General features: G+C 52.8%; 1 protein-coding gene across 9 annotated transcripts in view; it reads right to left on the bottom strand.

The window, feature by feature from the left end:
- Positions 1-13125, bottom strand: part of TNS1 (tensin 1) — a 254365-nt gene that overhangs the window by 97740 nt on the left and 143500 nt on the right. For 7 of the 9 annotated variants that reach the window (XM_049888124.1, XM_049888125.1, XM_049888126.1 and 4 more), the window contains 4 exons: positions 7353-7402; positions 4399-4570; positions 1537-1587; positions 280-402 (listed from right to left, as the gene is read on the bottom strand). In XM_049888124.1, coding sequence (XP_049744081.1) covers positions 280-402; positions 1537-1587; positions 4399-4570; positions 7353-7402 — 396 coding nt within the window. Of the gene's footprint in view, positions 1-279; positions 403-1536; positions 1588-4398; positions 4571-4916; positions 5256-7352; positions 7403-8483; positions 12388-13125 lie in introns of those variants that run through there. The other 2 variants (XM_049888130.1, XM_049888131.1) reach the window with 2 other exon arrangements.

The raw sequence follows: 13125 nt of genomic DNA on the forward strand, positions 1-13125 counted from the left end.
GGGACACAGGGGAAGAAAGAAGGTGGGGCTGAGCCTCAAATACAAGAAACACAATTAACTATGCATTGCTCTTGAGGGGCCCACAAACTGGTCTCCTCACTTCTTGGGGTGCCCCCAATACAGAATCGATTATCCTGTAGAAAGGCTAAGACACACAGATGGACTTGCAGGCTCATGCAGTCCAAAGACACAGACAGGTGGACACACTCATGCAAGGACCCCTTCAGGCATGCTCACGCACGCGAGCGCACACACACAGCCTGCAGCCCCTGCTCTGACCTTGTTGTGTAGCACGACGACATTGTGGGGATCAGCGTTGAGCCAGGTGTCCATGGCCTTGCAGACACCGCAGATCTTCTCCAGGGCGGGGGTGTGTAAGTCAGGCCAGCCGAATTCCAGCACCTACGGTCCAGCCATGAGTGAGAGGCAGGCAGAAGCCCTGGACAGCCAGCCAGGGCAGTAGAAGCAACACATACACCATTTGCCAGAACCGAAGGCAGCAGCCAGCAGCAGCCAGGCCCTGGTTCCTGCCCTGTGTGTCACTGGCCCAGGAATGGAGACGCTGGGACCCTGGTCTTAGCTCCGGCACTGGCTCACTGGGAAGCCTCAGACAAGTCATGGCCCCTCTCCGAGCTCCAGTTTCTTTGTATGTGAGTAAAGCAAAGACTTGGAACCAATGACCCCAAGGCCCCTTCCAGCTGGCCCTGACCTCAAAACACGCTTAGGGACCCCAGCCTTGTCTCCAAGCTCTCCTTCCACAGGCAACGCTGAGGCCTGGCTCAGGACGAAAGCAGGAAGCACAAAGGGCTCCTTGATGGCTATGGTCTTGTCCAGGCCCTGGGTGCACAGGCCATTATTATTTCCACAGCAAAGGAGAGTTTTTCGGGCCAGCCAAGGGAAGCTCGAAAGGACAGAAGGGCAGATCTGGATAATAGTCTTCAGGCTTCTTAAAATTTTTCTAAACTCACAGAACTTTAAAGTGAAAGAGAATTTCTGCTTGGAAGGGCCCAGGGAGCACTTCTAATGAGCTATCCGCTTTCAGAGTCTTAAATTGAGGCCCAGAGAAGTGTGTTGCCTGCCCATGGTCCCACAGCAATGGGCCCCAGGATCCAGGAACCAACATCCGGGGCAAAGCCACTCAAGATCTACTGAGCAAACACAGTAGGAACTGGCAGTAAGAACATCTAAAGCAGCCGTCCTCAACCCTTTTCAATCCAAGACTCTTCAGTAAAGCAAACAATCTCCCCAAGCCCAGCCTTACCCCAGAGATTCTGTGTGGCCCCTGGGGAGCAGGCCTGGTGGTAAATCACTGTGTCCAGCTTTACTCTCTATAATTTGTATTACGGAAACAATAACTGTATTATTTTCTATTTCGCAAATGTAAGATGGTTTTTTAACTTTGAGTAGGCCTTTTGAACTATCACAGCATTCCTCCCAAGATTCCAATGTACCCCCTCCCACCCACCAGTGGAAATCACCACCCTTGTTCTCTTCAGGTGGAGAGAGGCCTCCACCCCAAAACGGCCATCAGCTCACCTTGGCGTGGAGCTTTGTAATGTCAGGTCTCCGCTCAGAGAGGTTGAAAAGCTAGAAGGAGAAAAAAGAGATCGTGAATAGCGAGAGCTGAGGAGGAGAGAGAGGGGACCGTGGCAAGGAACCCACAGGATCACACTGGGGACTGTGGGGTCATCTCCGACTGCCTTTAAAAGGTCCTCTCCTTTGGTGGGCAGAGCATAGTGGTCCTATCACAGCCAGGGGCTTAAGCAACAGGCTGGCCATGACCTACCTGGACCCTGGCCTATCTCCATTCTCTCTCTCTCTCTCATTCTGTCTTACTTAATGGGAGTTCTATCCATACATGAAAGTACAATGGAGTCCCATCAGACATATGTTAATCTACAGGAACTCAACTACAGGTTCTCAGGAAAAAAGAGGGAGAGAGAGAAATATGTAGATAGTCAACATTCCCCTCAGTGACCTATGTCCTGAACTAAAGATGAGAAGAGGGTAGAACCTACCTCAGGTCCCACTGCCACCCCCAAGGAGACATCTCACCACACTAAATAGGAGTCTGGTGCTAAATGATAACCATTTTGGCCATCCCTGATTTGCACTTCCCGTGTTGACCTTACGACTTCACCCCACAAAAGGTATGACTTCTCTGTGGTCAGACACCCTCCATGAGAGTGCAAACCACCCTGTATGGGTTCTGTTGACATCCCTCTCCCATCAGATTCCCTCCAACACCTAACCATACGTACCCTCAGGAAATCCCTATATCCTCACCCCTACAAGAATCTCCCAGTGCTGCCCCTACTTCTGAAGGAAGCCTCCCGAACTCCCCACCCCCAAGCAGATCTACTCACAGCTGCCTGGTGGACCCTGCCTCGCTGCCTAGAATGGGTGAAAAAGGATGGAAAAGCAAGGCTCAAGACTGGGGATTGCACCATTTGGGGTTGCCAAGACGGAGGGAGGATGGCATAGCACAGAGACCCACACGATCCTGGACTCTTGAAAACGGAAAGCATCCTAGATTCATCTAGTCCACTCATGTGCCCCGAAAAGGAACACCCTTTATTATGTTCACAATGGTTTCAATTTAATGAGTATTCACCACCTGCCAGCCCTGTGCTAAGAATTTTACATCTAACAGCTGGCTTAATTCTCACCACAACCATAAATGGTAGTAAGTGTTATTATATCCATTTTACAGATGAGAAACCTAGGCTTAGTAGTAAGGTTAAGAGCCCAGGATCATTCTGTTAGTAGGAACAGAGCCAGAATTTGAACCTAGGGCTTTCTAATATTTAAAAGTAGGCTCTTAAAAAAAGCTCCAACACAGCCGACAGGTAGACCTTTGCAGTGGGTTGGATAGTGTCCCCCCAAATTCATGTCTACCTGTATTCTCAGAATGTGACCTTTTTCAGAAATACAGTCTTTGCAGATGTAATTAGTTAAGGATCTTGAGACGAATGCATCCTGGATTTACGGTGAGTCCTAAGTCCAATGACTGGTATCCTTATAAGAAGAGAAGAGGATACAGCAAAGGGAGGGTCCTTCTGTAGAGCCTTCAGAGGAGCATGGCCCTGCCAACACATTGGTTTCAGACTTCTGCCAGAACTGTGAGAATAAATTTCTCTAATTTTAAGCCACCAAGCCTGTGGTAAATTGTTACGGCAGCCACAGGAAACTAAATACAGCTTCCTACATCCTACCTCTGCTCAAATGCCCTGGGGCAGCCCCTCGAGGTTGCACAGATCTAGTCTGTATGTAGAGTCCTCAGGGATCTCCCAACTCCTCCTCTGGAGTTCAGGATAGTCCCACCCACTCAGGCCAGCCTTCCCAACATTAGAGGGGACCACCATCAGCCACCTTCACCCACCCAGAGGTGACTCCCCTGGGCCAGGTGCTGAGCCAGGTGCCCACCATCCAAGATTCCTATCATGCATGTTGTGTGACTCCCCTGAGACTTCTCAGAGGCACCAACACTGTGCCAACTCTGCCACTTCCTGACCCTGTCACCGTAAGCAAATAGCCCCACCTTTCTGTGCACTAGCAAGTACCTGCTTACTAGCACTACTGTGAAGGTTAAATACATAGAAAGAGCTTAGAACTGGGCCTAGCTATGGTAAGTGCTTAATAACATGAGCTTTTATTATTCTTTTCTCCTTGTGAACACACACACACGTGTGCACGCACACACACAGGCACAAGACTTGGGTTCCAGATGCTACATTCCAGCTGCAGATACACTCCTTAAAACATGGTTGAGTTGGAGACTGAGTGAAGACTTAGGCCACAAGAGACGTCCAGTATGAAGGGCAGGTTAACAAAAGGAAGAGGAGCAGCTGGGTATTATGGATGGAATTGTCCCCCAAAAAGATATGCTTAAGTCCTGACCCCAGTGCCTGTGAACATAACCTTGTTTGGAAGCAGGGTCTTTGAAGATGTTATCAGTTAACATGAGGTCCTACTGGAGTAGGGTGGTCCTAATCCAATCTGAGTGGGTGTCCTGATAAAAAGGAGAAGAAATAGACAGGGAGACACAGACGGAAGACGGCCATGTGAAGACGGAGGCAAAGACTGAAGTGATTTACAAGCCAAGGATCACCAGCTGTCACCAGAAGCTGGGGGGAGAGGCATGGAACAGATTATCCCTCAGAGCCCTCAAAAGGAATCAACATGGCCGACACCCTGACTTCAGACTCTTAGCCTCCAGAACTGTGAGACAATAAATTTCTGTTTTACAAGCCGCCCAGTCTGGGGTACTTTTGTTTCAACAGCCCTAGGAAGCACTGGGACAGGAGCAAGTGGGCAGAGACACCAGCAATGAAGACGTGGCAAGCAGATGAAAGGACAGAGGGACACTGGACAAGGGGCTAGAAGCCCTGCCCTTACCAGGTAGTTGCCTCCATGTTTGGACTTGAGCATCTGGGCCACCTCGCGGAGGTTGCTCCGGAAGTTCTCCTCGTTGGCTGTGCTGGGGAAGGAGACGGCAATGATCCTCTCCGTGATGTACACCAGGTCCAGCTCACAGCTGTCCTCCATGGTCTGGCTCACACTCATGCTTCTGAGGACACAGTGGGGACAGGGGCGGGGGCAGATCAGAATCCAGCCCCCTAAGACAAGCCACAGATATCTGTACCCCAACACACCACACGTAACTCCCACATTCAGCCCAGGGTTTTGGGCTAGCCGGTGACCCACAGCCAAGGCTGAAGGTTTCCCCTGGCAAAGCCAGTGCAGCCAGCAGGCCAGCCTGGGAGCATGGCGAGAGCAGAGCAGCAGGAACTGGCAGGGACTTCAGACCATTTCAGAATCAAACAGAGATCACACCGATTCTAGGTTCCCATCAATCCTTTTGGCACAGCCTTCAACCTGGGGTTCCAGAGATCAAGGCCGGAGCCAGAACTGACCCAAAACTCAGGAGTCCAACTCTGTCTCCCAACACACTGCAGCCTCCTGGTCAGGCAGAAGTTTCCCAGAGGAGCCCGACTTCTCCGAAGAGGAAGGAAAGCCTGAGCTGGGTGCTCTCCAGCATCCTGGAGCTTCACCTTCTGCTGCCCTCCCCAGCTCTCGAGCTGTGGAGTGGGCGGGGAGGCCTCTCAGGCGAAGGGGGCAGCTCAGGTGACACACTAGCTTTGGCTCCAGGTAAGGCAGACCACAGAGAGCATTCCAGCCCTCCCCGGAGGCAGGCCACCTCCTGCCCTTTGTTCCTGGCTCCCTCCCCAACTCTGGCAGCTCCCACCACGGTATACCAGTGCTGCTTCTAGGCAGTAGTATTCTTGACTTCTAAGGGCCCAGGAAACAAGAAGGCGCTGGGCAGGGAGTCCCAGATATTCCACTGCCATCTGTGCTCCTTGGAGAGGTAGGGAAGCCCTCGGCTGGGCAGCTCACCCTCCCTGGGTATTGGGTCAGGGGAGGGAGGGACTCAGACCTTTGAAATTCCTTCATCTTCTCTCTTTCCCAGGGGAAGAGGCCCGGGCACCCACTGCAGAGCTGATGGGAAGGGACAGCGACTCTGGAGTTCCATTCTAAAGCCCACCAGTACTTCTGGGAGCACTTCCCACCCTCCCAATCCCCACACCTTCTTAGCCCCATCACCAACCTCCCAGTGTCTCGCTTCCTCCTTCTATCCAGGGTGGGCAGCACTCACATTTCATTTTGATAACCTTGACTACAGCAGGGCAAAGTTGAGCACAGAAGGGGCAGCTGGAGGAATACCACCACCAGGGACCAGGTGGCAGGGTGCTCAGGCATGGGGGAGGACAGCCCCAGGACCAGGGAGCCATAGCAGAATCTGGATTTCCACCAGGGTTATGTCCGTGCCCCACTGTTCTGATGGGGTATGGGGATGGATGAGCCAAGGAGGAGGTGCGGTTTCTCCATGGTGGGAATGATGGGAGACGGAGTGGCACAGGGGCCAGTGGTCTGAGGTAAGGGGCCCAGTTTGATCTTGGTCTCTGAGCATTAACTGTTCCTTGTCCCTCTGGGAAGTGTCTCAGGGTAACCAGTAGAGTGGGGTTCCTACTCAGGCCACTGCCTGCCCAAGGGTAGTGCTGTAGGTGATGACTAGCCTGGGACAAAAAGCAAAACACACACATACCCCCCAAGGAAACGGATATGTAGGCAGCGAGCCTCAGCTAACTCAGAGCATCCACCTCCTCACCCTCCAAAACCCCTCTTTGCCCTGGCTCCAAAGAAGACAGTGAAACCCCATTGCCGTTGAGTCAATTCCAAGTCCTAATGACCCCATAAGACAGAGTACAACTGCCCCATAGGGTTTCCAAGGGATCGGCTGGTGGATTCAAACTGCTGACCTTTATGGTTAGCAGCCCAAGCTCGCTGTAGCTCTTAACCACTGCACAACCAGGGCTCCCTAAAGAAGACACCGGAGCATCAGAAAAACTTGCAAGCTGGGCTCCTCATCTTCCCACCCTTTCCCTCAGCACAGGAGGGGCAGCGAGATGGAGAGGGGACAGCATACAAGGTGGGGAAAGGCGTGACTCATACAAGGTAGACCCCAGGGACCTGCCTATCCTTAGTTGGGTTCTTAGGGAGAATGAGAAAGCAGAACAGCGCCACCACCTGGACAACCTTGGCATTGCACTTTGCACCCAGCAGCCCCAAGTCAGTTCTCAGCTATAGGGGAAGGCGGGGATTCTCTAAATGCCTCCTCCAGGTCTGCCGAAAGCTGGCAGGGAGTTCTAGGGCAACTACACACCAGGGCCTTTCCATCTGGGGCTCCACCTCCGCACAGCCAGAGGAGCTGACATTCTTACTCATCTCAAGAGCTCAGGGGGTGAGAGAGCATAGAGGGAGGGGACCCAAGCCAGACAGCCTGGAGCTGGGGGGTGGGTGGGACAGACTCTGCATCAGGAAGCCACAGAGCTTCCCTGTCCATCCCCTCTCCCCCACCCCCACCAGCCCAGCCAAATGAAGGCCTTTCCTTCTATGAATGACCCTCCAACATCAGCAACCCATCTCCTGAGAGGAATGGGATCTAGCATAGGCATTGATACCAGCTAGCCCTGAATTCAAATCCTCCTGGTGGTTGTGTGGCCTTTAACAGGTCACTTCCCTTCTCTGAAACTCCGCTTCTTCATGTACCAAATGTGAAGAAAAGACTTACCTTGCGGGGTTGTTGTCAGGACTAAATGAGATCAGGCTGGTAAAGAATCCAGCTGAAGGCTTAGAGTGATAACTGAAAACCTGGCTATTTCCAAGTGGCCTCTAGCCTGCCTCCTCTCACCACAGCTCTCACAGTCACCCAAGCTCCCTATCAGGGGACCCACTCACAGTGACCCCACTGTCTGCACCTCTCCCCAATCCCCCCTGTAGGCCAGGCATACCTGATGGGTGGAGGATGAGGCTGGATGCTCGGGGTGACTCTGGCGGAGCCCTGGGCAAAGAGAGAAGAGTGGCAGCATTACAGAGGAGCAGGCAGGGTGGCAGGACACGGGCGGCCGAGAGCTGTCCACAACGGCATCTAGGGCGTGGCCAAACTCAGATCCTCTTCTCTGCCAACATTCCAGCCCAGGCACCTAAGACCGCAGCAACACAGCCGCCCAAAGCCAAAATCAATGTCAATGCTGCGAGAGTGTGCCTGCATGTTGGCGATCCCTAAGGACCCACCACCCATTGTCTGCCCTCCCTTTCACCCGTTCCCATTTCCAGGGCTGACAACTTGTACGAAATTAGGCAAAATGGCCCAGCTGGAGTCCTTGTTCCCTCTGTGCCACAACGCCCCGGGGCAGCAGGCCAGCAGTGGTGAAAGCACGGGTTAGAGGTGCAAAGACTCCAGTCTGGACGCCACAATCCCGCTGGGTGCCTCTCCAGTGACTTTGCCTCTATAACGTCATGTGTAAAATGGGGGCAACCTCATAGGGTTGTCATAAGGATTAAAGAGAAGTATGCATATAAAGCCCTTCACGTAATGCCTGACATATAAAAAACCAGTTGTCTTCAATTTTACTCAGACTCATGGTGACCCCATTGTGTCAGAGTAGAACTGTGCTCCACAGGGTTTTCAACGGCTGATTTTTTGGAAGTAGATCACCAGGCTTTTCTTCCAAGGGGCCTCTGGTTAGCAGCTAAGCACATTAACCACCCAGGGATCTCGCCTGATACACAGTCGGCTTTTTAAGGGCAGATGTCATAATTGCTGTTGGTATTACATCAAATACAAATAAAAGTAGTTACTTAGAGAGACAACCAAACATTCACCTCTACAGAAAATCAAAACCCTGCATCACTCAGCAGCCACGCATCCTTTTAGGCATCTCACAAGATGCAGAATCAGGACTCCCAACTTCTAGATTCCCAGGCCCAGCCTGAGCCCTCTGAGCCCGTTTGCACTTTCAGATACTCCCATGCCTCCTAGAAACCAGTCTATCCACAGCACCAAGTCACAGTCATCTCTTGGAGGAGACAGGACCATAAACGGGCCAGGAGGGGAGAAACTGAGACATGGAGTGACTCACCCCCAAGTACTTGGGAAGTTGACCAAGCAGGATTCACAGTCAGACGTGGGGCTTGACTGCCGGAGCCCGAAGACAGAGGATCCCCCTTCAGCCCTGGCCCTGCAGTGCCTTCGAGGTGAGGTGGGTGGGCTCTGAAGCCTGGCTCTCAGCTCCACCCAAGGTTTGGGTAGCCCCAGCAAGCGGAGGACTCACCATCTAGCCTTCGCTGGAGAGGGCTGCCGCCTAGCGTCCCTCTGCCTGCTGCCTCCCGGTACAGAACCGCATTAGCAGCGACAGTGAGGGGAGCAAACAGCCAAGTAGTGCTGTCAGGGTGGAAAGTTTCTCTGTGTCCACATCTCCTGTGGCCCCCAAGGACTTGGGTTTACATGACTCAGGCCAGGGGGTGGGGGAAGGTAAGGAGGGGTTGTGTTTGGTTTTCAAGCCCCAAACCAGGCTGTTCCAAAACTCCCCACCCAGAGGCACGCAGAAACCCAACACTTCATCCATCTCTATTCCCTGGGCCCTGATGAAGAGTCGCTGAACCTCCCCAGCCTGAGGCTCTGCTCAGGCCCCAGGGCCACCCTGCTATAAATAGCCCCCGGGGTTTCATCTGTTGCCGATCCACAGCCACCTTCAGAAGAGGCCACCACAGCTGCTTTGAACAACTGGAAGCCACAACTGAAGCCAAGACTGCCACTGTGGCCAGCAGAATGGGTCCAGGCACAGGGAGTTGGAGGAAGACAATGGGACATATTGAGATGACTTGGCAAGGGAACTGGGGAACCAAGGAGAGCTGGGAGCCTCCAAAGGTGCAAGGCGAGGGGATGAGCCGCCAGGAGACCTGGCTCCTGTTTCTCCGCCCCCCTCTTCCAAACATTACAACACACCACATTCCTCAGCCTCCCCACCCCAAAAAGCCAGGAAGATAAATAAAAACTTGGCCCCAACAGAGTCTGGCCATGCCGCCTCAGAGGTGATAAGGCAAAGTCCAAGCTCTCTCTGCTCCGCCAGGCCGGCTGGGGGCCGAGAGGTGGGGGAAGAAGCTGCTCTGGACAGTGACCCCACTGCAGAGGAGGAGGACAGACCAACAGCTGGACTGTCATCCCTTGATGAATCACTGGGTTGCCCTCGAACTGACAGGACTTCCTGTTTTCTGCAAAGTTTGGGGGCATGTGATACTTGCTGGCAGAGAGCAGACAGACAGGCGGGGACATGTCCCAGTGTTGGTACACACAAGCTCCCAGGGCTGCCTGTGGGGACAGTGAATGGGCTGGTGGGCGTGTGGGCAAACAAACCACACACACCCCAATGCTCACAAACACACCAGTGACCTCACACACGAGGTGCAGCGGGCGCTTGGTGAAGCCCACAGAATCACAGATACCTTTTTCAAGAGGGGCAGGAGTGAGTGGAGACATCCCACCATCTCTGCACCGCCAATCACCATGTTCATTCCCTCATTCATTAAACATTCATTGGGAGATGCCTTTGCATGCCAGGTGCTGTTTCAGGCACCAAGGAACAGAGGAGGTGAGGTCCCTGACCTCAGAGAGCTAACATTCAACTGAGGAAGAAAGATACTCATCAGCAGACCTGATGTGAGAAGCAATATGCTATGTCTCATTTACCATCTGTAAAACAGGAAGACCCTGCTCACATTGCTTCCTACCTGCTCCACTTAGAGCCCTCGAAGAGAATTACTAGAGGCCTTTGTACTACAAAGATTTTTCTTTTAAAAAGGAAAATAAACTCTCCACCTATTAAAAAGAACAGTTGCCATTAAGTTGACTATGACTCGTGACCCCATGTGTGTCAGAGTAGAACTGTGCTCCACAGGGTTTTCAATGGCTGATTTTTTGAAAGCAGACCACCAGGCCTTTCTTCCAAGGAGCCTCTAGGTGGGCTTGAACCTCCAACCTCTCGGTTAGCAGCCAAGGTGTTAACCATTCAGAATACCCAGGACTCCTCTTTGCCTCCATTCCCACTCTTTTCCTCTTTGGGGCTCTCGAAGCCCTTTACCCACATGACTTTGAACTTCCTCACAGCTCTTCCCAAAACAGAGATCAATAACAGAACTTGGTCCAACTCCCTGACCCCAGGCAGAATTCTCCGCTGTCCTCATCACCAAAACATGGTCTCTCCTTTACTGAAAGGACACCTATGCAAGAAGGTTCTACAGCCTCCCCAAAACACCCAGTGTCTCACTGTTCTCACCATCAAGAAGTTCCTCCTGGTACCTGACCCTCACCCTTACTGCTACAGATCCAGCCAATTCTTTTTGCTTGGTCCTCACTTAGGTGAGAGCAGCTGATCACCACTCAGACATTCTCTGGGTGGCTCAAGGTCCGTGACCCCATACTCGGTTATTCCTGCCTTTCTTCCCCCTACACAGCAAGACGCAGGAGCCCCAGGATTTGGGCAGGGCAGGATTGGAGCAGTGCCTGTGTGGGAAGAGTCCTGCCTTCCTTTGAGGTCCACAGACAAACACCACAGCTCTGGACCAGAAGAAAATCCGTTTCCTGAACTCCAGTCCCTAGGGGGCACAGTCGGGAGGAGGGTCTGTAAGTGAACACTAGGGGCCACGCCAGGCAGCCTGAGACTGGGGAACAATCTACGTCAGGGGCCCATCCCCATTCCGACATCTCCTCTGGGGGCTGTGGCCAACCCCCGCCCCAGCCCCTCCATCCACACCCCTTCCCCTCTCCTTCCTGCCCACCAGCCTGGATTTTTCCAAAACAAAGTACGACATAGCACACCATCTGCAAACTCTACTACACACCAACTCTGCAGGAGGAAAATAGCCACTCCTGCCCTGTGAGGCCCGGGCCATGGGCCAGAGACAGGAAAACATCTCAACAAACACGCACGTTATCACAGCAGCAGCCCAGGGTTACAACAAGGTGGCCTCCAAACGGGTTCTCCTTGTCCACGGTGGACTGACTGCCGGAAAGCCCACTGGCTGGGCCAGGGGACTGACTCAATGAATCTGGGGCCCCTTGACCTGGACCACACATCTGGGACCCTTAAAAAGGTCTTTCTCCTTTGCAGTACACGGGCCATCCTGGAATCTGCTCACTCACTCACTTCGCCCTTCATGTGATCCTTTAGCTAGACTAACTAGCCCAAAACTCATCTTGTCCCTTTTCCTAAATCCAGACAAGACACTAGCCACCCTTACCCATCCCACACGTATGCACACACAAGCACACACACAAGCATACACACACACACGCAGACACGCATATCCCAGATCAATAAAACTTTCTTTTCCTAAAAAAAAAAAAACACCCTCCAGTCCCAATTAAAGGGCCACCTCTTCCCCAGGACCAAGGTCATATACACCCTCGTGGTCAAAAAGTTCTTCATGATGTCATGATGTCTGACTTCACTCTCTCCTGCTGCAGCCACTGCTCACAGGATCAGTCTGGCCCAGGCTGGGGAAGCGGGGAGCAAGTAGCTCTTGGGCTTGGATTATAAGCAGGCCCAGACTACTGGCCGATGGGCTTGGCTCCCACATGGTCACCCTGTTCCCCAGACATGGATTAGGAATCCTGGCTACCATCAGATTCAAGCAGTGATCCCAGGAAGGAATGGAGAAGGCATTCATGTAGTTCTTGGCCACTCCGAGCCTTTGTTTCCTCATGTATAAAATGGGGTCATAGCATCTGGCATAGTGGGGTATCATAGGATCTAGAAATACCCAGACCAGTTTCTGGCCTTTAGTCAAAATAACAGTAGTGAGAACGGCTAACATTTATTGAGCGCATGTTACATGCTTCGTGTGCATTAAGTCATTTAATGCTATGGGGCAGTTCTACTCTGTCCTATAGAGTCGCTATGAGTCAAAATCGACTCAATAGCAACAGGTTTGGTTTCTTTCTTTCTTTCTTTTTTTTTTTTTTTTAGTAGTTACACACAGAAAAATTAGTTTCTCCCCTCACCCCAGCCCCCGAAATATCACACGCCCACACAGGGGACCCTCCCCAGCACTTGATGTACCCAGTGCCCTGAGGAACTCCTGCCTACCTTCAACAGGGCCTTCCCTGCTAACTTGAGAGCCATGCTCCCTCCCCTCCTGCAGGGCCCCGTGTGGCCCTCAGGATGCCTCCGCTCTGCAAGCTGGCGTGCACGGCTGCCCAGGGCAGTGTGGCAGCTGCAGGGGCAGTGGCCTCACCCTAGAGTGCGGCTGTCTACAGGAGTGGCCTCCTCCTTCTCCTCCCAGCACCGCCCTCCGGGCCCCCCACCGTGGGTCAGGCAGCTGTCAGATGATAGGGCCTCATGCCATCAACGGCTCCCCCTGTGCCAACCGCCAAAACCACTCCCTGTTCTTCTGGAGATCTGGACATCAAGGGTGGAGGGGCCAGTGTGGGGGCAGGTCGTCAGAGAAGAAAGGGAAGCCAGAGGAGAGCCCGACTTTGTTGGGGTCTGCCCCTGGGTGTGAAGACAAGCGAGACACAAACATTGCTCAAAGCAGGGACCTGGGAGAGCCCCTCTGCCCTTCTCTGGCTCCCTTCATTTAAAGAAATGGCCCATTTGCCCCCCACCAAGAATTCAAGGCAGGAGGAGTCCAGGGGGATCAATGAGCGTGTCTCCCAGCTTCATCCTGAATCAATGGCATTTAAAACACTCAGAGGATTTTCTCAATTTCAAAGACTCTTCTCTC

Source organism: Elephas maximus, chromosome 6, assembly GCF_024166365.1.
Source record: "Elephas maximus indicus isolate mEleMax1 chromosome 6, mEleMax1 primary haplotype, whole genome shotgun sequence".
In the NCBI taxonomy this organism is placed as follows: domain Eukaryota; kingdom Metazoa; phylum Chordata; class Mammalia; order Proboscidea; family Elephantidae; genus Elephas; species Elephas maximus.